At 42.4% G+C, this 25834-nt stretch overlaps 1 protein-coding gene across 1 annotated transcript in view; it reads right to left on the bottom strand.

The window, feature by feature from the left end:
- Positions 1–20199: 20199 nt before the first annotated feature.
- KTI12 (KTI12 chromatin associated homolog) overlaps positions 20200–25834 on the bottom strand; it is a 101893-nt gene continuing 96258 nt past the window's right edge. The window contains exons 7-9 of the mRNA XM_030187248.1: positions 22160–22222; positions 21448–21516; positions 20200–20608 (exon numbers count right to left, since the gene is read on the bottom strand). Coding sequence (XP_030043108.1) covers positions 20465–20608; positions 21448–21516; positions 22160–22222 — 276 coding nt within the window. The 3' untranslated portion in view covers positions 20200–20464. The remainder of the gene's footprint in view (positions 20609–21447; positions 21517–22159; positions 22223–25834) is intronic.

The raw sequence follows: 25834 nt of genomic DNA, 5'->3' as shown, positions 1-25834 counted from the left end.
CAATAAAATCAAGCTCAGCTTAAACATCATGAACTCATGGGCAAATGCATTCCAACTAAAACTCAACACAGATAAGACACACTGTCTCATCATCTCATCCCAATACAACACATACAAATCCACAAACATTAACACCCCAGGATACACCCTATCTATTTCAGACAGCCTGAAAATTCTTGGAGTAACTAATCGACCGAAACCTCCAACTAGAGTCCCAAGCTAAACTCACCATAAAGAAAATGTTTCTCTCAATGTGGAAACTAAAACGTGTGAAACCATTCTTCCCGAGGGAAATATTTCGCAACCTGGTACAATCAATGGTACTAAGCCACGCAGATTACTGTAACGGAATCTATGCAGGATGCAAAGAACAAATCATAAAGAAACTTCAAACAGCCCAAAACACAGCAGCACAGCTTATATATGGAAAAACACGTTTTGACAGCGGCAAACTTCTCTGAGAAAAATTGCACTGGCTTCCAATTAAGGAAATCGCATTCAAAATCTGCACAACAGTTCACAAAATCATCTACGGTGATACACCGCGATACATGACAGACCTCATCGACTTACCACTCAGAAACACCATAAAAACAGCACGATCATACCTAAACCTCCATTACCCAAGCAGCAAAGAACTCAAATACAAATCCACCTATGCTTCCAGCTTTTCCTACCTGAGCGCACAATTGTGGAACGCACTGCCAAAAGCAGTAAAAACCACACACTCGACCACATGAATTTCCGGAAAGCACTAAAAACAGAACTGTTCAGAAGGGCATACCTCACCGACCCAACATAAAAAACCTGGACATTTGCAACACAATGTAACCAAAGATCGTAATGGACATATCCTAACTTTTTTTTTTCCCTCATTAAGTTCTCCCCAATTGTCTTTACCATACATGTATCTCACTCTACCATAATATCACCTTGATATTACTCGTAACTTGTATTTGTTCATACCGAAATTGGTTAACGCCAAATACGGTACCATGTAAGCCACATTGAGCCTGCAAAGAGGTGAGAAAATGTGGGATACAAATGCAACCATTAAATAAAATTAAAAAAGCAATTAAACTCTGGAATTCGTTGCCAGAGAATGTGGTATAGGCAATTAGCTTAGTGGAGTTTTAAAAAGGTTTGGATGGCTTCCTAAAGGAAAAGTCCATAGACCATTATTAAATGGACTTGGGGAAAATCCACTATTTCTGAGATAAGCAGTATAGAATGTTTTGTTCTTTTTTGGTATCTTGCCAGGTATTTGTGACCTGGATTGGCCACTGTTGGAAACAGGATGCTGGGCTTGATGGACTTTTGGTCTTTCCCCAGTATGGCACTACTTATGTGAGTTACCTTTTTTTTTTTTTTTGCCTCACCCTGTATGCAGCAAAGTTATACAAGTTTCTCCACAAGTGTATGTACATCAACCGACTGTACTTATTTCAATCTGGAAGGAATGGCACTTTTGAAGGAAAGAGTCTTTCATAACATCCTAAGATGTCACACACAGTCCTTTATAATAACAATTACTACATGATAAAGTACGGTTAGCAAGTAGGAAGCAGATGAAGGAACATTTGTACATCTCTTCTGCTGACAATTTTCAGTGCTCCTGATGTTGTAAGCTAAGCATGTTCTGGATTTTGTGTTTTTTTCTGAGGGGTACAGGTCAGAAAGCAAAAAAGTAGGGATTCCGGACAGAGGTGAAACGACAAAGGATTTTGGCAAAAGGAAGAAATGGGCTGTGGTAGGGAAAACTGGATATGGAATGAAGAGATGAGAATCTGAGAGAGAAATAGGGAGGTTAAGGTTACTAAAAAAAAGAGCGTGTGAGAGAATGAATTGAATGATGAGGTTACTAAAAAAAAAAAAAGGAGAGTGTGAGGGAATGAATTGAATGGTTATTGAGAAGGCAGAGAGAAGGTGGTGGTTAGGAAGGTGAGATAGTCCAAAAACAGAAGGCAAATTGCTCCACCTGAGTAAAAAGCACCAAGCTTGAAACAGTAGAGCAAAGGAAAAGATCCTCTTACAGATGGTGTCCAAAATAGTCTTTATTAAAGGTTCTTCTAAAACATAAAGGGAGACCTGATATGACTCGTGTTTCGGCCTAAACGGCCTGCATCAGGGTCTAAAAGATTTAAAGATCTTTAAATCTTTTACACCCCTGTAGGTCTTGGTCAAGGGCAGGAGGAGTAATCAGGCCACCTAAATAAACACACACACACATTAACACCAGCTGCACAAACTATAGCAGGACTTGCTTTCTACACATAATCTGAGATCATTTTCATGCAGCTTGTCTGACTCCATGTGCTATTTTTCCTCAAGTTAGTCACCTTATCTTCAAACGCCTGTTATTGTATGTTATCTGTCTAGATCTTCCTCCTCCACTGATCCCCTCTACTATCTATAAAGTTGTTTTAAGGTGTATTGTGCCGACATAAGGGCAGTTTCATAAATAACACTGGCATTCATGTGTAAATGTTTAGAATACTAACATATTTATTAAAAATATTTAAAGCCCGTCTTATCTAAAAATCTAAATGGGCTACAACAACACACAAAATGGGTACTTATACAAATTAAATAGAAGGACTAAAAGAGCAGAGCCCTGAGGTACAGGTGAGGAATGTGTGGATTAACTCAGGGCTTGGTTGTGGGGCATAAAATGGATGGAGTCTTCAGGATTAGTCTTGTGGGAATTGAACAGAAGACAATAAGGCCTGAGGTGGCCTGCTAGTAGAGGGCAACACAGAAAGGGGGGGGAGGTGGAAAATTGAACTTGCATGGGATGGATGATCGATGTGATGGTAGTAGGGTGCTGCTATTTAAGTATGCCAGCAGCAAGTCAGGAGAAGAGGTGGGGGTGGGGGTAGATTTCTACATCTGTGGAAAGAGCCAGGGGGACACAGTATTGATGGGCCTACTCCTGGTCTTGCACTGATAAACACTGTTCTATGGGATATATCCTTGTCAGACTGGATAGGCCAAACTGGTATTTATCTGCCATCATCTACTGTGTCATTAGGTTTTGCATCTTGATACTATGAGTTCTATTAATTGTATTTTGAACATGCATTATTGGTAGGGGAATTCTTTAACCACATCCTTTGCAAAACAGTATGTGGTTTGAAACACTGGTAAGCACTGGGACTTATTAAGTGCTATATTATGTAATGTAAAAAGTGCTATGAAGGTACACAAATTAGAAACAGCTGTGTTGATCACAATGTGAGGAAAATGAAGGACTGGCACTGTCAGAGCTGATTTACGAGTTTAAAATGTCTATTGTAGCAGGATAGGAGCTAAATTACAGAACAGCTTCCAAGGCATTAATCCGTTAACGTTATAAATGAAATGTCTGTAGAAGAAAATTAGTTTGAATAATATAATTATGCAAAAACATAGTACAACTTCATTATACACAGCACACTAAATACTACTAATTGGAAATACCATTCAATTTAATCTAATTTCAAGACAGAACACTTGAAGCATTTAACTTGCTGATGTTTATTACAACTTTCTATACTGCTGTTACTGGCTAACAGATCTAAATGGTGTACGATATAAAAATACAAAGTATGGGACAAGGAACACCACTGTTAAGACAGGAAAGAGACCACAAACAAAACAAGATCAATCAAATCAATAGCCATAAGAATATAAGAGTAGCCATACTGGGTCAAACCAAACATTATTAGTAATTTGCTTTCAGGGGAAAAAGGCATGGTGAAAAAATGGGACTTATAATCAAAGGCTCTGGTTTTCTGCACTAAGAGTTAGAAGATTTGGAAATATTGAAAGCAATCTAGGTGTCTATGTGCTTTTACAAGATAGGCATCTAGAAACAGCCCCAGTATTGCACAAATTCATACCTGCTCTGACATTGCAACTCTATCCTCCTATTCCAAAAATGCCTACACACAATGCACATATAAGCGCATGCAATCTGGTCAGTACACATACTTATACTCATGTATTTGGCTGTGCAAGTCTAATAAAATTGGCTTAGTATATGTAAAATTCAAACAATGCTTTAAAGAATTGCCCTGTATGTGATGTAGTTATCAATGTGGGCCACTGTTAAAGATGTGTTAATTTACCACAGTTCCCATGCTATGCAATGAGACCTAGTTACAAATAACTAGGATTAACAGTAAAATAACAGAGTTTAATGGTAGCCCACGCTGATAATTTTCCCCCTCAATATCACTATGCGGGTAAATGGGAGAATGAAAAAACAAAACTAGGGTAATCAACTCATACTGAAAATCTGAGCCTTCACCTTATTATTTATTCCAAATGTAACTCAATGGCATTCCATAGGACAAGCCCCATGTAAGAGAAGGGTCTATTATAGGAATCTGTCAGATTTAATCCTTAAATGACAAGGTGCAGAGTCTAGCTTTTTTTTTCTTGAGAAATCCATCTTTTTTACAGATTAACTGGCTGTGCTGCAGCTCTGTCTGTACATTTTAGACTTAGCAGCTCTGTCTCTGAATCTCCCCCACAAATTCAAACTTAGTGGGTGTGACCTGATTCTCTGTTAGAGGGGCAGCCTTCTATACCAGTTTTTCTTGAGAAATCCATCTTTTTTACAGATTAACTGGCTGTGCTGCAGCTCTGTCTGTACATTTTAGACTTAGCAGCTCTGTCTCTGAATCTCCCCCACAAATTCAAACTTAGTGGGTGTGACCTGATTCTCTGTTAGAGGGGCAGCCTTCTATACCAGTTTTTCTTGAGAAATCCATCTTTTTTACAGATTAACTGGCTGTGCTGCAGCTCTGTCTGTACATTTTAGACTTAGCAGCTCTGTCTCTGAATCTCCCCCACAAATTCAAACTTAGTGGGTGTGACCTGATTCTCTGTTAGAGGGGCAGCCTTCTATACCAGTTTTTCTTGAGAAATCCATCTTTTTTTACAGATTAACTGGCTGTGCTGCAGCTCTGTCTGTACATTTTAGACTTAGCAGCTCTGTCTCTGAATCTCCCCCACAAATTCAAACTTAGTGGGTGTGACCTGATTCTCTGTTAGAGGGGCAGCCTTCTATACCAGTTTTTCTTGAGAAATCCATCTTTTTTACAGATTAACTGGCTGTGCTGCAGCTCTGTCTGTACATTTTAGACTTAGCAGCTCTGTCTCTGAATCTCCCCCACAAATTCAAACTTAGTGGGTGTGACCTGATTCTCTGTTAGAGGGGCAGCCTTCTATACCAGTTTTTCTTGAGAAATCCATCTTTTTTACAGATTAACTGGCTGTGCTGCAGCTCTGTCTGTACATTTTAGACTTAGCAGCTCTGTCTCTGAATCTCCCCCACAAATTCAAACTTAGTGGGTGTGACCTGATTCTCTGTTAGAGGGGCAGCCTTCTATACCAGTTTTTCTTGAGAAATCCATCTTTTTTACAGATTAACTGGCTGTGCTGCAGCTCTGTCTGTACATTTTAGACTTAGATCCCTCCCACCCACCCCTCTACCCACCCACCCCTAGGGTGATAGTTCTTATATACCCTCCCAAGCAACCTAATCTGCCTGCAGATAACTGCTCTGTCTCTGTGTTCAGGCTCTTCACCTCCTTTCCTCCCACATTTTTCAAACATAGTGGGTGTGACTTGTTCTTACTGGGCAGTGCCTACCTGCCTGCTGCCTACCATTCCAGTTTTAAGCCTCTAATCCAGCTCTGCCGTTCTATCTATCGCTTAACACCTCAGTCACTACATATATACCCATAACACCTCAGTTACTACTTATGGCCCCTTTACACATTCTCTTCCTTGCCCTGTCCCTTCCTAATCTTTTTCCCCTCCCCCTACCGCTGTCTACCACTGGAACTCACTGCCCACCCATGTCCTCTCCCATCTTGCTCACTACTGCAATACCCTACTCACCCCCGTCCCTCACCACCTCACCATCTCTCCTGTCCCCCTCCTCCTTCCTAGCTCTCAACCTTCAACACTTCCTTCCTGCCATTAACCCATCCCCATTCCTCCTAAGCGCATCCCGTCTTCGTCGCCTTCGTCGCCCTACCTCCCCCACCCTCCTCCGCACTCTCTTGCTCCTCCTCCTGCTATCCGCAGGAGACATCAATCCCAATCCAGGTCCCCCACACCTGTCTTCGTCCTATCCATGCAAACGTTTCCGGGATGTCTCCAATCTCATATCTATTCCCCTCCTCCCCCCCTCTTCCCTCCCCTTCTCATGTGCACTGTGGAATGCCCACTCGGTCTGCAACAAACTTCCCTTCACCCACGATCTCTTCATCTCTCATTCCCTTCACCTGCTTGCCCTAACTGAAACCTGGCTCTCCCCTGACGACTCTGCCTCAGTTGCGGCTCTATGCCATGGAGGCTATCTCTTCTCCCATACTCCCCGCCTAGTTGGCCGTGGAGGAGGCGTCGGGTTACTACTCTCGCCCTCCTGTAGCTTCCAACCCCTCCTCCTACCACAGTCTCACTGCTTCTCATCCTTTGAAGTCCACTCCATCCGTCTATTCTACCCGTTGCCACTCAGAGTGGCAGTCATTTACCGCCCCCCTGATAAATCCCTCCCTTCCTTCCTCACCGACTTCGATGCCTGGCTTTCTGTTTTTCTTGAACCCTCATCTCCATCCCTCATTCTCGGAGACTTCAACATACACGTTGATGACCTGTCCAACTCTCACGCTTCTCAGTTCCTCACTCTAACATTATCCTTCAACCTCCAGCTTTGTTCCACCACCCCTACTCACCGTGATGGCCATTGCCTTGACCTCGTCCTCTCCTCTTCCGGCTCACCCTCCAATTTCCACACCTCAGCTCTTCCTGTCTCTGATCATCACCTGATCACCTTCACACTTCTTCACCCTCCCCCTCAGCCCCGCCCAACATTAACCACTACTTCCAGGAATCTCCAGATTATTGACCCTCCCACCTTATCATCTAGTATTTCTAATCTCCTCCCCTCCATCATGTCCTCCGAGTCTGTTGACGAGGCTGTCTCCGCTTACAATGCCACTCTCTCCTCTGCTCTGGACACCCTTGCACCATCCACCTCCCGTCCCACAAGGCGTACTAATCCCCAGCCCTGGCTGACCCCTTGCATCCGTTACCTTCGCTCCTGCGCCCGATCTGCTGAACGCCTCTGGAGGAAATCTCGCACCCATTCAGATTTCCTTCACTACAAATTCATGCTATCCTCCTTCCAGTCCTCACTATTCCTTGCCAAACAGGACTATTACACCCAATTGACTAATTCTCTCAGCTCTAACCCTCGTCGTCTCTTCGCCACCCTTAACTCCCTCCTCAAAGTGCCCTCCGCTCCCACCCCCCCGTCACTCTCTCCTCAATCACTGGCTGACTACTTCCGCGACAAGGTGCAAAAGATCAACCTTGAGTTCACTACCAAGCCACCTCCTCCTCTTCACCCTTCAACCCTCTCCCTCAACCAACCAACCCAGACCTCTTTCTCCTCCTTTCCTGATATCTCCGAGGAGGAAACCGCCCGCCTTCTTTCCTCCTCAAAATGCACCACTTGTTCCTCTGATCCCATCCCCACCAACTTACTTAACACCATCTCTCCTACTATCACCCCCTCCATCTGTCATATCCTCAACCTCTCTCTCTCCACTGCAACTGTCCCCGACACCTTCAAGCATGCTGTAGTCACGCCACTCCTCAAAAAACCATCACTAGACCCTACCTGTCCCTCCAACTACCGCCCCATCTCCCTCCTACCCTTCCTCTCCAAGACACTTGAGCGCGCAGTCCACAGCCGCTGCCTTGATTTTCTCTCCTCTCATGCCATCCTTGATCCGCTTCAATCCGGTTTTCGCCCTCTTCACTCGACAGAAACAGCACTTTCTAAAGTCTGTAATGACCTGTTCCTTGCCAAATCCAGAGGCCACTACTCCATCCTCATCCTCCTGGATCTATCCGCTGCTTTTGACACTGTCAATCATGACTTACTTCTTGCCACACTGTCCTCATTTGGGTTCCAGGGCTCTGTCCTCTCCTGGTTCTCCTCCTATCTCTCCCACCGCACCTTCAAAGTTCACTCTCATGGATCTTCCTCCACCCCCATCCCCTTATCTGTTGGTGTTCCCCAGGGATCGGTCCTTGGACCCCTTCTCTTCTCAATCTACACCTCTTCCCTGGGCTCCCTGATCTCATCTCATGGTTTCCAGTATCATCTCTATGCTGATGACACCCAACTGTATCTCTCCACACCAGACATCACCGCGGAGACCCAGGCAAAGGTATCGGCCTGCTTATCCGACATTGCTGCCTGGATGTCCAACCGCCACCTGAAACTGAACATGTCCAAGACCGAGCTTATCGTCTTTCCACCAAAACCCACTTCTCCTCTTCCTCCACTTTCTATCTCAGTTGATAACACCCTCATCCTCCCCGTCTCATCTGCCCGCAACCTCGGAGTCATCTTTGACTCCTCTCTTTCCTTCTCTGCGCATATCCAGCAGATAGCCAAGACCTGTCGCTTCTTCCTCTTTAACATCAGCAAAATTCGCCCTTTCCTCTCTGAACACACCACCCGAACTCTCGTCCACGCTCTCATTACCTCTCGCCTGGACTACTGCAACTTACTCCTCACCGGCCTCCCACTTAGCCATCTATCCCCCCTTCAGTCTGTTCAGAACTCTGCTGCACGTCTCATATTCCGCCAGAACCGATATACTCATATCACCCCTCTCCTCAGGTCACTTCACTGGCTTCCGATCAGATACCGCATTCAATTCAAGCTTCTCCTTCTTACCTACAAATGCACTCAGTCTGCTGCCCCTCACTACCTCTCTACCCTCATCTCCCCTTACGTTCCCGCCCGTAACCTCCGTTCACAGGATAAATCCCTCCTCTCAGTACCCTTCTCCACCACCGCCAACTCCAGGCTCCGCTCATTCTGCCTCGCCTCACCCTATGCTTGGAACAACCTTCCTGAACCCTTACGCCAAGCCCCCTCCCTGCCCATCTTCAAGTCTTTGCTTAAAGCCCACCTCTTCAATGCTGCGTTCGGCACCTAACCCTTACCGTTCAGTGAATCCAGACTGCCCCAATTTGACTGCCCCGATCGGACCGACCGTTCACTTGTCTATTAGATTGTAAGCTCTTTGAGCAGGGACTGTCTCTCTTTGTTAAATTGTACAGCGCTGCGTAACCCTAGTAGCGCTCTAGAAATGTTAAGTAGTAGTAGTAGTAGTAGTAGCTTTGTCCGATGATCTGAGGGATTGAGCAGGCTCATATTCCATCAGGGCAGATTTCAAAAAGTTGGCTGCATCACCCCTGCGGCTTTAAAGATGAACATCTGAATTCTACACTTCACTCTGCCTGGTAGAGAAAGCCAGTATAGGTCCTTAAGGATCACTAAAGATCCTTTACCAGAAAAGATACATGCCATGCCATTCTGAATGAGATGTAACACAAGGGGTGTTTGGGAGCCATAGATAAATAGCGTTATTATAGTAATCAACTCTCTCCCCCTTCCAAAATAAATAAATAAAATAAAGTCTGCATGGCTGGTCTGAATTTGAAGGCTTTAAGAAAATGCTGGTACATTGATGAAAACTTACTTTGAAAAATGTCATTTTGGTTATAGCTATGATGTAAGATTTCATGGTTTCACTCAATGACAACACACGAGTTCACCTAAGTATTCACCAGCTGCTACAGACTCAAACTGATAACTATAAAGGCAATTTCAAAAGCCATTTACCCAGGTAAAAGGTCTATCAGAAAACTGTGCACCCTTAACATGATTATCAGAGCACACGAGCTTCCACAATGGGGGGGGGGGGGGGGGGGGGGGGGGAGATTCTATAAATGGCACCTAAAAAAATCCGCATGGAAAACATTTGTGCCTAAGCTTATTCTATAAGTGGTGCCTACATTTAGGCGTGTTATATAGAATATGCTTAGGTGGTATCTCAATGCCTAAAACTATGTACATCCATTTACACCAATGAAAACATGGCATAAATCCTGGTGCGTAGATTAGGCACACTGGACCATATTTTAGAACTACATGTGTAAATTTCAGAATGCCCATTTCCCCGCCCATAACCATGCTCCTTTTTGCCTGCGCACATTATAAGTTAGGTGCACTGCATTACAGAATACGCTTAGTGAGTTGTGTGCGTAAATTCTAATTATTGCCAATTAGTGCTCATTATTGCTTGCTAAGTGCCGTTAACAATGCTGATTGGCTTAAGCCAATTAAGTTACGCACGATTACAGAATACACTTGGATTTTGGCACCAATCTCTAGGCGCGATATAAAATCCGGGGGAATGTGTGTAATTTTAGCCATGTTAGGTGGAGGCAGTTCCCGGAGTATCTTTAGGTTAGGGGAGGAAAATAATGTGCATCATTAAATCTATGCAAGCTAAGCCTCATAAAAATGTGATATATAAAAAAAAAAAAAGACAGCTTTAATTAAAGAATCATAATCAAGGCTTCAAACCCCCCCATAATCACGCTGGATATTCTATATAAAACCTTGAAAAGGAAGAAGGAAAAGGAAAAACTGGTATTATATAACAGCCCTATCTGCAGAAATTTCTCAAGCTGCAACATATCAAAGAAAACACACCAATTTTGCCTGGCACAGTGGGATAAGTAGATTTTTCTTTTCCTTTGTAATGTAATTTCCTTTGTTTATTCTTGTATGTTTTCCTGTTCAGTTATAAATAACTTAAAAATCCTCAATTAAAAAAAGTTCTTTCAGAAAAAGCAGATTCAAATAGCCATGAGTGCATTTGACTTGCAGTTGTACTTATAGGACTAGATTCTACATATGGCGCCTGAAAAATTGGTGATGAACCCCCCCCCCTTCCCCACCTAGGAGTATTCTATAAAGTACGCCTAAATTTAAGCGTAGTTTATAGAATTCGCTGGGCGCTCATCCGCGCAACTACATTTAGTTGTGGCCGGTTACACCAAGTAAATCAAAATTAGGTGTGGACCGGGTGTATTCTAGAATACATGCAGATTTTAGATATACCAATGACCCGCCCATTCCACACCCGTGGCCAAGCTTCCTTTTCAACTATGTGACTTGACTTAGAATTTATACACATCACATTACAGAATACGCTTAGACAGTTGTGCATGTAAATTCTAATTAATGTCAATTAGTGTCAATTGCCTGTTAAGTGGCAATTATTGGTGATTATTAACTTAAATTGCACACGCAAATCCATAATACAACCGGACTTGCACACGCAATTTAAGTTGCGCTATATAGATCTGGGGATGATGTATTATTTTTGTGATTATTGCTATTGAATGTCCTATTTTTGTCTTGCTGACTGCTTTAGACTGGACTGTGTCCAAGGAAAGCAGTACAAATATAACCCAACAATAAGCTGATGGATCAGGTTTTTAATGGCTGACCCAAAGCGTTTCAGTTTTTCTTACCTTCAGCAATATATTTCCTAATGCCTGTAAGTAATATGCAACAGTGTTTCCCTTGGGGGCAATGTCTCCAAAATATACCAGAGGCAGGCAACCATGGACCTTGATGACAACAACCATGTCATGTTTTCAAGATTTAAGATTTCTACCTTACATATACTGAAGAGAAAACGACATTGACCCAGACTCTTATCTCGCACCTTACCTTCCTCTACCTACCTATCCATCCTATTACTACCCATCCATCCTATTCAGTGGTGTACCAAGGGGGGGGGGGGGGGGGGGGGCGGTCCGCCCCAGGTGCACGCCGCTGGGGGGGTGCCGCGCGCCTGTCGGCTTTTCGTTTTCATGCTCCCTTTGCCCCGGAACAGGTTACTTCCTGTTCTGGGGCAGAGGGAGCATAACAACGAAGAGCCGGCAGGCGCGCGTGCACCCGGGGGGGGGGGGGGGGGGGGAGGGGCGGGGCGCATCAGCGATCTGCCCCGGGTGTCAGCCCCCCTAGGAACGCCACTGATCCTATTATTATGTTATACTTAATTTCCTACTTTACATAACAAAATTCTGTGTTACCTATTACTATGTAAGCCGCATTGAGCCTGCTTTTAGTGGGAAAGTGCGGGATACAAATATAATATAAATAAATAATACAAGGAATATGCATGTGATCTGTTTGCAGACAATGGAAGCAGTACATGCAAATCAATCTCATGCACATTCATTGTAGAAATCTTGAAAACCTGACTGGGTTGTGGCCCTCTAAGGACAGTGGTTGCCCACTTCTAAAATATGCAATAGTGTTTAATGGGTGAGGGTTTATTAAGCTGCAGGAAGAGGAAAGAGCAGGATACATCTGGCATGACACTTTGTTGTTTCTAATCATTATTTAAATGGGATGAAAGTATATATTGAAAAAAAAAACTGAGAAAATGATGATTTCCTTTATGGAAAAATTAGTTCTTAACCGATAATTTTTTTCCCCCTTTAGTCCCAAAGGATCAGTCCAGACTAATGGGTTGTGCCTATCCGACAGCAGGTGGAGACAGAGAACACTAACAAGCTGGGCATACAAGCACCTGTGCATTAGAACTCAGAGCCAGTATTTGATAGCTAAGCAGTGGAAAGAGTGATTCCTAGCCAAAAAACTCCAGCCTCTAAATAATCTAAAGAATGTAAAGAACAATTTAAAGAGGACAAATCTCATTCCCCAGAAACAAGGAACAGTATAACTATGTACAAACAATTATGCTGAAGAGAGAATAAGGGTGGGTCCTGGACAGATCCTTTGGGACTAAAGGAAAGAAAATTATCAGGTAAGAATTCATTTTTCCTTCAATTACATCACCAAAGGATCAGTCCAGACTAATGGGATATAGAAAAGCAATTCTCAGTTAGGGAGGGAATGTGATACCCCCACAGAAAGGACTTATGCTCCAAAAGAGGCATTTGATCTGGCCGCCACATCTAAGTGATAATAGTTGACAAAGGAATGACCATGTAGCGGATCTACAATGAGATGGCAAGAGATTCCACAAAATTAGTAGACAAAACTCTCATGGCATGAGCTTTAAGGTCTAATGGAGATGCTTTGTCTGACAGCAAGAAAGCCGAATAAATAGCTTCTATTAACCATCTAGCTACTGTACTTCTTGATGCAGACATATCTTTATGTGGGCCTGAAAAGAGAACAAAAAGATAATCAGAGTGTCTAAAATCATTGGTAGATGCAAGGTAACACATTGAGTATTCTCTTAAGGTCCAAAAGATGGAGTGAAGAGTAATATGCAACAGAATCATCCCTGGAAAAGGAAGATAGAAAAACTGTCTGGTTTAGATGAAAGGAGGAAACAACTTTCAGCAAGCAAGAAGGAACTATGAAAACAGAAACCCTGGCCTCTGAAAAACAGAGAAAAGGATCCCTGCAAGAGAGGGCTTGAAGTTCAGAAACCCACTTTGCAGACAAGATAGGAACCAGAAAAACTGATTTTAATGTCAGATTTTTGATAGTAGCCTTCTTAAGAGGTTTAAACAAGGCTTTCTGAAGAGCCTTAAGAACAAGAGCAAGATTCCATTCTTGACAGACATTCCAAGAGGACGTAAATGATTGAACCCCTTCAGAAAACGGACTATATCGGGATGCGCTCCAATAGAAATTTTCTAAATACAGCCTCTACAACAACTAAGGCTGCAACTTGAACCTTCAGGTAATTAAGAGCTAATCCTTTTTTGAAACCTTCTTGAAGGAATGCTAAAATGTGAGGCAAAGAAACTTGTAAAAGGGAAATGCTCCTATCTTTAGAACAACTTTCAAAGTTCTCCATACTCTAGCATAAGAAACAGAAGTAGACCGCTTCAGAGCTTGAAGTGGTAATGACTTCTTCAGAGTATCCTTTCTTCCTTAATCTCTCCCTCTCAATAGCTAGGCCGTAAGAACAAAGGGGGAGGGATCTTCCATGAGAATGGAACCTTGATGCAACAGTCCTCTTGCTGAAAAAGATGCAGAGGAGGAGCAACTTGAAAGCGCACTAGGTCCCCATACCAAGGACATCTGGGCCAGTCTAGTACTACTAGAATTATCAGGCCCTGATAAAGAGCAATGCAGCGTAGCGTCTGTCTATCATAGGCCATGGGACAAATATATAGAGAATCTCCATTGTCAGCCAAGGCTGTACTACAGCATCTATGCCCAAGGAGCCTGTCTCCTTATGACTGAAGAACCTGCGTACTTGAGCATTCTGTTTGGATGCCATGAGATCCAGAATTGGAACACCGCAGTGAGATGTTATTAGGTGGCAAGCTGTTTCCTAGAGCTGCCACTCCCCTGAATCCAGAGAGACCCTGCTGAGGTAGTCCACCAGAGTATTCAAGGTGCCCACTATATGGGATGCTGAAATTAGAGAAATATTCTTCTCTACCCACTGAAAGAGAAGGAAAGCTTCTCTGGCCAGAGAAATGCACTTGGTTCCTCCCTGCCGTTTGATATAAACTTTCACGTTGTCCGAGAAAACAAACTGGCTCCCTCTCAGCAGAGGGGCAAAGGCTAGAAGAGCCTTTCTGACTGCTCTGAGCTCCAATCTGTTTATGGACCAATAAGCTTCCATATTTGACCCTCGACCTTGTGCAGCCTGTTGAAGAGAATGAGCTCCCAAACTGAAGAGGCTGGCATCTGAACAGAGGACATATCAATTTGGAGTGTGCAATGGAAGCCCTGCTTGAGTGTTTGGAGGATGTAGCCAATGGTTTAAACTCACTCTGGTTTGGTACATCAAAGGTACCAACTCCTGGTATGCTTCCCAAGACTGGGGACATGAGGCTCAACTGTGAAGACTGAAGAGGCCACATGAATAATCTGGCCAGTGGGATTACATCACCCTAGAACTTGAACATAATGCCATGCTGTAGGGCAGGGAAGAGATAAAAGAGTGGTAATCTGATTCTGAAGCTTCAACTGAAGAGCCATGGGAAGAAAGATCTTCCCCACCTTCGTATCGAAGTGGACCCCCAGATACTCAAGAGATTGAGATGGGGTCAAATGACTCTTGATGTTGTTTACCACCCATCCTAGGGAAGAGAGAAGAAACTACTTTGGAAGTATTCTGAAGACTCTTGAAAGGAAGGTGCTCAATTGAGCCAATCGTCCAGATAAGGATGCACTTGAATACCTTGTCTGCAAAGAAAGGTCACCACCACTTTTCACTATTTTGCCATGAATTAAAAAAGGATCACAAAACGAAAATATCTCCTGTGAGGAGGCCCAATTGGAATGTGAACATAAGCCTCCTTGAGATCTAGAGAAGTAAGACATTCTCCTGGATGGACCGAGGCTATGACCGATCTGAGGGTCTCCATTCTGAAGTGCTGGATTTTGAGGGACTTATTGACATCCTTGAGGTCCAGAACTGGACAGAGGGAACCTCATTTCTTTGGTACAATGAAATAAATGGAGTATGTGTCTGTTCCTCGCTACCAGAGGAACTGGCTGAATTGCACCCAGGTGTAACAAAGACTGCAAAGTCTGTTGTACTGCCTGACACTTGCTGGAATTGCTACAAGGGAATTGTAAGAAAATATCTGTGATTGGTCAACAGACTTCAAGTTTGTAACTCTGATGAATGACATTCAAGACCCACTGGGTCTGCAGTTATGGTGATCCATTCCTTGTATCAAAGGGAAAGACGCCCTCCTATAACTAGAGACAAGGAGTGAACCCTGTCCCCGTCATTGCGAGGGATAAGCAGAGATAGAGGGTCTCAAAGAGGTTGGCAAAGCTTTTTTACCTCCTCGAAAGGAAGACTGACTCTGTTGAAAACATGATTTTTGAGCAGAAGAGCCAGATTTTCCTGGTCTGTAATGCTGGCTTTCTTGAAACGGGCTTTAGCTGTTCAGGACCAAGGTTTAGGTTTGTCTTTGGGAAGGTGCTAGACTTTTTAGCGTCTCCTAAATCCTTAACAATCTTCTCTAGGTCAGAACCAAAGAGAAGTTTGTCCCTGAAAGGCAATTTAGCCAGACGAAACTTGGACACTACATCAGCTGCCCAATGTCTAACCCAAAGCCATCTTCTTGCAGAGACCGCTAGGGATGTACACATAGCTGATGCTCTCAGAATATCATACAAAGCATCTGCAAGGTAAGACAGTGCTGCTTCCAAAGAAGGCAAAAAGTCAGGTGGAGAATCTAAGGCAGACAATTGCTGAACCCAAGATAAAGAAAATCTAGCAACAAAAGAGGCACGAACTGCCACTTGGGAACTTAAAGCTGCTATCTGGAAAGCCAGTTTTAAAGAGGACTCCAGTCTGCAGTCATGCATATCCTTAAGGGCAGTACCACCCTCTACTGGGATAGTTGTCCTTTTAGTGACTGCCATAATTACGGCATCCACTTTTGGCAAAACAAACAGCTCTAAGTCAGTTGATAGAAGGGGGTAAAATTTTGACATAGTCCTTCCCACTTTTTGACTAGAGTCAGGAGTGTCCCACTGAGCCACAATGAGTTCCCTCATAGCGTCATGAATATGAAAAGATTTAGAGGGTCTTTTTGTACCAGACATTATAGAGTGGGCTGAGAATGCAGCCTGAGCAGGAGAGGTAATATTTAAAACTTCCATAGTCTTGGTTATTAATAAGGAGAGTTCTTTCTTAAGAAATAGCCTAGCTGCTGTGGGACCATCCCCCCTCCGTACCAGGCATATTTGGTTCAGGCAAATCAATAGAAAATGAATGCTCAGAAGCTACTGCTATCTTTCCTCAGAATCTTGAGGAGATGAAGGAGAAAGCTCTTCCAACTCCTTAAGTGCAGACAATTTCCTCTTTTTTGAAATATTCGCTTCAGAAAGAGGCTAAGAAGCAGGAGTGAGAGAAACAGGCTGTTTGTTCTTTAACAGGAAAGCCTGATGTAAAAGGAGTACGAATTCAGGTAAGGGCAGCAAGGAAGCCCCCTGACCTGTGTGAGCCGGCTCCAGCATTGCTCCAATGAGCGGGGACCCCGAAACTTATATTCGGAAGAATTTATAGTTCATCCAGTTTAACTCAAATGTTACACAAGCCAGATGGCAACGGCCGACTACCAAAGCAGGAAGTTTTTTAAAAGTTCAGCCATGCTCCCCTCCGAAGGGACACCACCTTGTAAGTGGTGGAGGGGCTTCCGTGTTTCAATGACTTAGAGGGCTATGCTGAAGGGTTACCCATATCAGACAGGCCTCTGAGGAGAAACCAGAAAAAGAGTGTCCCAAACTGGAGGATCCAAGATGGCGTCGAGGGAGGACATATGTTAGTTGAGTTCCCGTTTTACACCAGAATACCTGAAGAAGTAGGCGCGCTCCCCAGAGAATGGGGAAGAAAAAAGGCAAAGCCGTGGTGTTGTCCTCCTCGAACACGGCTGGGGTTCCCACCACTTCTCAGTCTACTTTGGAGAGATTCGGGGTCATAACATCGGGGATATCGGTTCCTGCTTCGGGGAACAGCAAGGCTTTATTGCCAAATCTCAGTGGAAAGGGAGTGACTTTGAGTCCCCCTGTTGGCATGACCTCTCCAAGACCCGGAAACAGTAATGCTTCGCTATGGAGGTCGACAGTGGAAATGCCCGAAGTGGGTTAGGATTCTCACGCGATCCAAGGAGGTCCTGGCGCAGCATTGGCTCCGGATAATAAACCAACTGGGGGATTGGAGAGTGAGCTCTTCCCCCCGAAGATATCTGGAGCGGTTTCTGTGGAGAAATTGGACCTGGTGAAGCCAAAAAATGTCATAATGGACGCATTATGGGAAGTGCTGCAGAATGTGAATAATTCTCTTCTTCAGATGTCAAAAATTTTTCAGGAATAAATATGTGATTATATCAACACTTATCTAACAAAGTGGAAGTCCAAGATATAAAAATAGAGACTCTGATTACGGAAATGGTTTCTCTACGAAAATCAGTTAATCTGGTAATGAAGGACAGTCATGTTTCTTGTAAAAAAGTGGAACTTCTGGAGACCAATTAAGGAAAAATAACTTGAGAATGATAAATCTTCCTAAAATACCCTATATAGAGAGTTATATTACTAGTGACTTTTGCCTTTGGTTTAGATAGGAACAATGTTTTAAAATTGTATTTCCGATACATGGCTGATAGTTTTTTGGGTTCAAAGATAAATATATTTCCTGATATATCAAGGGAATCGCAGACTAGGAGGTGTGAACTCTTGGTTTTTAAGCCAAGAATCATTGCCCTAGGTGGGACCTTCCTAGAGCGATTCCCTTGTAAGTGTTTTATTTCCTTATTACTTATTTGTTGAACCCAAGAAATTACAAGAGTTTGTGGAGTTAAAAGAACAGATGACGAACCCTCTGCAGCTACTTCCTTTAGTTACCACTGTACCGGCTGCAATTAAAGATTAACCTTCCTCCCTCAGAAAATATGAATTTGTAAGATTAACCACTTGGTGTTTTTCTTATTTTCTTTAAGATTGTTTTCCTGATCTTGGATCCCCCAATTGTGGACAATTATATATATTGTTGAGAGAAAATGTTTTTTCTTTTTCCTTATATTAATTTCTGTTTTTCCTTACATTTACGTGATAAATGTGAATGTAATTAAGTAAAATGATAAATAAAAAAATTAAAAAAAAAAGTTCAGCCATGCTCTAGTACTGTTTGTAGATAGTCTCTGCCAGCTCATTTGCTTTAAAGGCACTGTAAAAATCCTATAACTTTCCACACCAAAGCTAATTCTCAAAGAGAAATGCTAAGGTAAAGTAATTTTTTTTGTTTTTTTTTAAGAGGCAGGAGAAAAATAGCTAGGGAAGAACAGAAGCAGAGAAGAAGTAATGAGGGAGTAGGGAGGAACCTGGCACCACTAGGTTTACACCAGAGGCACAACACTATCTCAACTCTAACTCAACTAACTGAACCTGGTAAAGACAGGAGACCACTGAGAAAGTCACAGAGCTGCACAGGGAATGTCTACTCACTTATTGGAGATAGAGAACATTGGCTGAGTTCTAATGCACAGGTGCTTGTACTACACAGCTCGATAGTGTTCTTTATCTCCACCTGCTGGCAGATGGGCACAACCCATTAGTCTGGACTGATCCTTTGGTGACATAGTGGAAATTTATTAACTACCTTTATGAAAACCTTGGAGAACCCCTGATTGAGGTATTTCCAATGAAGCAGGACTTTACAGCACTGCCGTTTGGAAGTCACCATTTCAGTGCTGTCAAAACAGCGCAGAACTTAAGGCTGCAAGAATTTTGGCAGCACAGGCAAAAATGATCTACTTCTCCTCTCTTCTCTCCCCCCAGCACTGATCTCTGGTATTTGTTTGGGGCAGGGCTATGCCTGCTCACTGCCGCTGGGGGTTCTTGAGCAGAAGGGAGATGTAGGCTGCCCCAGAAGGATAGAACAGGCTTCCTGAACATCCTTCCTTCCTCACAGGCACCACCTGGGGTAGCCTACATCTCCCTTCTACCCAAGGAACCCCAACAGCAGTGAACACAGCCCTGCTCCCGACAAATACTGAAGGTCAGTGTGTGGGAGGTGGAGGTGGGGAGGAGGACTTTTGCCTGCACTTCATCAAAAATTCTGGCCACCCAAAATTCTTTTGGCTTTAAGTTCTGCCCCATTTTTGTAGCATTGAAATGGCAACGCCAAAATTTCACATACATGTTTTCAAGTAGAACTTCTGCCTCAACTCCAACTTATTAAACTTACCATTATTTAAGAGTCAAGCCATTTTAATATGGCTGACTCCAGCCACAATGCTTGCAGACATGTGAGTAGGAACAGGAGATATAAGTGTCAAAGGAGAAGACATCAAATATCACTTCCAGTACAACTTCCTCTATCTCATTCTCAATGCAGCAACTCTAACAGGTAATGTTTCAATATTATTGCCTCTGTGGAATCCAGTCTGGAAAGGGGCAAGGATTTCATGATCCTATACTAACACCTGAACCTGGCTGTCCATAGTCTGTACTATTAATTTACACAAGAACAGAAGACTGTAGATGGGTCTGTCATTTCCTTATAGTGATGCATCTAATGAAGTTTTTTTTTTTTAATGTTAAGACTGGAAACACAACAGCCTTCTGTAGAAAGCTAAAATCCGGTTGGGTTTTCAGGATTTTCTCAACGACTATGTAAGATATCTATAAGCATGTACCACCTTCATTGTATACAAATGTATCTCAAGCATGTTTATTGTAGAAATTATGAAAACCTGAATGAGTTGAGGCCATGGAGGACTGAGCCTGGTGGCCCCTGATTTTGAAGACCAGGTAATAACTTCTACCAGAGGAGCACTGAATCATAATCAAGGTGTCTTACCATGGAAGTTTTAATTGCTCATTTGCACAACTGCCTCAACGACAAAATACAATGTACATAAGTAGAACAGCTCTAAACTTACCTTACAATAAATAAAAGAACAAAATCAATATCTGAGAATTTATTTTTCCTATTTGAATAAAATCTGACAGATAAACAAAGGCTCTGCTCACATGTCATGTAAACTATACAATCTTTCTCACACAACCCACTTGGGAGTGAGGGCAACAGCCTACAAAATCACAATGAATAATAAACTAGTGTGTGCTTTTGTTAAGATACTGTACAAACATATTGGCTAGCTGTGAGATGTTTTCATTTGGATGCAGCTTTGTATAACTGATAAATTGGCGTTGAAGTTTCCTCAGTTCTGCCATACTGAGGGTCCTAGTGAGTTCTATGTATGATCGACATTAAGGAAAATACAGTGGTAGCCTTACCCTTTCTTTTAGCAGTCTCCTTTTCTCTTTGCCTTAGTGTTTCCCTTCTCTCTTATTCTCCCATGGCCTACGGTCAAAAGGACATATTGGCTAATTCCATTACACGATGTTCTCCTCCTGACTAGTCAGCCAGCAGTCAGTGATTCAGCATAACTACAATCCTGTTCTGATTTTCAAACTCCTTCTGCTTGTAATTATATTCTCTTGCTTTAGCATGGGGAGGAGTGCTAAAAAATAAATAAAAATCAGGACAGGATTACAATTTCATGAAGACATAAAATTAGACTTGCAAAAGCTGAAGGGACATCAATATAGCAGAAGTCCAGGAGCAGGACTGTCAGTTACCAGCCATAAAACCTCATCTGGCTGGCAGTTACTATTGGCAGTTTGGACATATGGTTGCCGGTCTTTAGGCATGTCCGTTAAATATAAGGGCAGATGGTATTACAGCTGTGAGAAGATCCTGCAGGAAAAGTCCATTAGAGCTGGGTAAAACAATAAGAGCAGCTCAGATTGCCCTGCCCAGAGTATCTATAAAGTGCCTTGTGGGCCCATCGGCCATGTTCTTGAAGGCAAACAGTTTATCTGTAATTGTTCTGGTTAAAATAGCACCATGTTGGATTCTATGGATCATATGTTTGCTTCTTACAGACTAAACAAAACCAACTGTTGTAACTAATCATTTTAATTTTGTTTAGTGGTAACTTAACGAGTGACCATTTATTCAAATTGGAATGGTGTCAAACATTTGGGGACACATATACAAACATGCCAAAATGTACTTTTTATTTGAAGGATATTTTCTCACTGGCTCCAGGCACAGCAATGACATCTCCAGGAACACTGGTTTTCTGGGCTTTCAGGATTGCCTAGAAATAAAACAAATGTTAGTCTATTGTTAAAATGTAGCACCAGGTTAATTTACAGAGCTACTACATGCACTGAAACCATGTAAGACTGTCGTATAACCAGAGTGCAGAAGTAATATGGGGAAGAAGTAAAGAAGGCCACAAATTGGGACCTGCTTGATTCCCACAGCGTAGGCTGTTCTGGGAAAGGGAAGCAGAGGAGAAAAAACTGGGGGTTCAAGAATAAGAGGGTAGTAAGCATTATGGTATAGAGTAGGGACTCCAAAGCCAGTCATGCCACTATGCAGGCTTTTTTTTTGGGGGGTGGGGGGGGTGGATGGGAAGAGAATGGTGAAGGCTGGATTTGAAATGGAGTACTTTGGTTTGCTTTCTAAATAAAGTCAAATGACCACAGAATTCCTCAAAGGGTGACGATGAGTAAGAAGGTGTATTAAACATGACTGGGAGAGATCACAGGGAATCCTTTCCTAAACACCAGCTTGTTATTAAATGTTTGTTTCACTTTCTTTGGTGAATACGTCCTGTTATGCCTGTCAGAGAGCTTGTTGTATCCCACTGGCATACACAGGACCCAGAAGAATGGATGGTTTGACATCTAATGTACCTGTGCTAAAAAAAAAAAAAAAAGTAATTAAAAACACACCATCACCACATCCTGAGTAACCTTGTCCAACTCATGCAAATAGTTTGTAGAAGAGAGAGGTTGCTGTAAGGAAGAGAAAAAAAAAGGCAATTAAATTCCTGAAACATATATCACTATAAAAGAGGTCCATCTGCCTAACCACCTGTGTATCTGATCAATCACATTTGTGTCATTTGAAATCAGTGTGACCTGTCGTCCAGAAGTCTGTTTTATATGGGTTTAGAAGGGACTGCTAACAACTCAATCTGATATCATGTAGCTGACAAGGCAATGACCACTTAAAGCAATCAGAGAAGTTCTGAGAGAAGAGGACATTTCTCTGGTAAGTGAACACTATTTTGCTTTGTGAACTTAAAGATTGGGGTTTAAAGGAGGAATTGTAGGTTACTGATAGGCAAAATAAAAATATAAAAAAGCAAATTTTATCAACTAATCTCCATAGTCTTTTCCCCTTAGTTTTAAAAACTTTGTACACAGCATTAACAGACTCTAGCAGGCACTGCAGGATCTATATGGAAACGCCAAAAGCCTAAGAAATAAGATGGGAGAGTTAGAATATATCGCACTAAATGAAAAATTAGATATAATAGGTATCTCCGAGACCTGGTGGAAGGAGGATAACCAGTGGGACACTGTCATACCGGGGTACAAATTATATCGTAGTGATAGAGTGGATCGAATTGGTAAATGTAACATCGGGGCATGCTAGGGAGGTAAAATTCCTTGATGAAATCAAGGGCTGCTTTATGGAGCAGCTGGTACAGGAGCCAACGAGAGAAGGAAAAATTCTAGACCTAGTTCTTAGTGGAGCGTATGATCTGGTGCGGGAGGTAATAGTGCTGGGGCCGCTTGATAAAAGTGATCATAATATGATCAGATTTGATATTAGCTTTGAAGTATACATAGGAAATCAAATACGTTAGCGTTTAACTTTAAAAAAGGAGACTATGATAAAATGAGAAGAACGGTAAAAAAAACCTTATAGGAGCAGCTGCGAGGGTCAAAATTTTACATCAGGCATGGATGCTGTTCAAAAACACCACCCTGGAAGCCCAGGCCAAATATATTCCGTGTATTAAAAGAGGACGATGGAAGATCAAACGACAGCCGGCATGGTTAAAAAGTGAGGTGAAGAAAGCTATTAGTGCTAAAAGAAAATCCTTCAGAAAAAGGAAGAAGGAACTGACTGAAAATAATAAGAAACAGCATAAGAAATGTCAAGTCAAATGCAAACTGCTGATAAGGAAGGCTAAGAAGGACTTCGAAAAAAAGATTGCATTGGAGGCAAAACACATTGTAAAAATTTTTTTTAGGTATATTAAAAGCAGGAAGCCAGTAAAAGAATCAGTTGAACCGCTAGATGACCGAGGAGTAAAAGGGGTGATCAGGGAAGACAAAGCCATGGCAGAGAGATTAAATGAATTCTTTGCTTCGGTCTTCACTGAGGAAGATTTGGGGTGGGATACCGGTGCCAGGAATGGTATTCGAAGCTGACGAGTCGGAGAAACTTAATGAATTCTCTGTAAACCTGGAGGATGTAATGGGGCAGTTCTACAAACTGAAGAGTAGCAAATCTCCTGGACCGGATGGTATTCATCCCAGAGTACTGATAGAACTGAAAAATGAACTTGCGGAGTTATTGTTAGTAATATGTAATTTATCTGTAAAATCGAGAGTGGTACCGGAAGATTGGAGGGTGGCCAATGTAACGCCGATTTTTAAAAAAGGGTTCCAGAAGAGATCCGGGAAATTATAGACCGGTGAGTCTGACGTCGGTACCGGGCAAAACGGTAGAGACTATTATAAAGAACAAAATTACAGAGCATATTCAAAAGCATGGAGACAAAGTCAACATGGATTTAGTGAAGCGAAATCGTGCCTCACTAATCTATTACATTTCTTTGAAGGGGTGAACAAACATGTGGATAAAGATGAACCGGTTGATATTGTGTATCTGGATTTTCAGAAGGCATTTGAGTAAGTACCTCATGAAAGACTCCAGAGGAAATTGGAGAGTCATGGGATAGGAGGTAGTGTTCTAGTGTGGATTAAAAACTGGTTAAAAGATAGAAAACAGAGAGTAGGGTTAAATGGTCAGTATTCTCAATGGAGAAGGGTAGATAGTGGGGTTCCCCAGGGGTCTGTGTTGGGACCGCTGCTTTTTAACATATTTATAAATGACCTTAGAGATGGGAGTAACTAGTGAGGTAATTAAATTTGCTGATGACACAAAGTTATTCAAAGTTGTTAAATCGCGGGAGGATTGTGAAAAATTACAAGAGGACCTTACGAGACAGAGACTGGGCGTCTAAATGGCAGATGATGTTTAATGTGAGCAAGTGCAAAGTGATGCATGTGGGAAACAGGAACCTGAATTATAGCTATGTCATGCAAGGTTCCACGTTAGGAGTCACAGACCAAGAAAGGGATCTAGGTTTCATTGTTGATGATACGTTGAAACCTTCTGCTCAGTGTGCTGCTGCAGCTAAGAAAGCAAATAGAATGTTAGGTATTATTAGGAAAGGAATGGAAAACAAAAATGAGGATGTTATAATGCTTCTGTATCGAACCATGGTGTGACCGCACCTCGAATATTGTGTTCAATTCTGGTCACCGTATGTCAAAAAAGATATAGTGGAATTAGAAAAGGTGCAGAGAAGGGCGACAAAAATGATAAAGGGGATGGGACGACTTCCCTATGAGGAAAGGCTAAAGTGGCTAGGGCTATTCAGCTTGGAGAAAAGGCGGCTGAGGGGAGATATGATAGAGGTCTATAAAATAATGAGTGGACTAGGAGGCATGCGATGAAGCTACAATGTAGTAAATTTAAAACGAATCTGAGAAATATTTCTTCACTCAACGTGTAATTAAAATCTGGAATTCGTTGCCAGAGAATGTGGTAAAGGCGGTTAGCTTAGCGGAGTTTAGAAAAGGTTTGGATGGCTTTCTAAAGAAAAGTCCATAGACCATTATTAAAAGGACTTGGGGAGAATCCACTATTTCTGAGATTAGCAATATAGAATGTTTTCTACTTTTTTGGGATCTTTCCAGGTATTTGTGACCTGGATTGGCCACTGTTGGAAACAGGATGCTGGGCTTGATGGACCTTTGGTCTTTCCCAGTATGGCAATACTTATGTACTTATGTAGATTGATTTTCAAGGTTTCATATAACCCCTGCAATTCATTAGATAGTAAAAGAACAATTTTAACAAGGGCATCATCAGTGACACTTCCGCCAACATCACTATGCGCTTGCAGAATTTATGCTAAGAAATAGATCTTCATATTAACTGAATTTTAGTAAAGTACCGAGTGAAGGAGGCAATATTCAAAAAGTGTCTGCATTGGGGCAAAGTTTGCAGGTACTTCTATTCAACACATTGCACCAATTTTCAAAGTTTTGCTGAAAACTGCAGCTTTGCACAATTTTTCTACATGCCGTTTTGCTACAGCAAAACAGCTAATGAACTAATTTGCTGGATTCTTTATCTGTTTAGAATGATTTCTGTGAACATATTATGTACAAAAACAAATCCAGCTATGTGCGTTTTGCATGTTTCCCACACGTAATGATGTTGAAGAAGCCATCTGTACCTTAGTCAGGGGAAATCTGAGCGGCTTGCAATGCCACGGGCACAGACTCATTGCAGGGCCTCATTTCCATAAGTCATTA

This window comes from Microcaecilia unicolor, chromosome 1, assembly GCF_901765095.1.
Source record: "Microcaecilia unicolor chromosome 1, aMicUni1.1, whole genome shotgun sequence".
In the NCBI taxonomy this organism is placed as follows: domain Eukaryota; kingdom Metazoa; phylum Chordata; class Amphibia; order Gymnophiona; family Siphonopidae; genus Microcaecilia; species Microcaecilia unicolor.
Note: the sequence above shows the minus strand (reverse complement) of the source record. Positions and strands in the feature narration are given on the sequence as shown.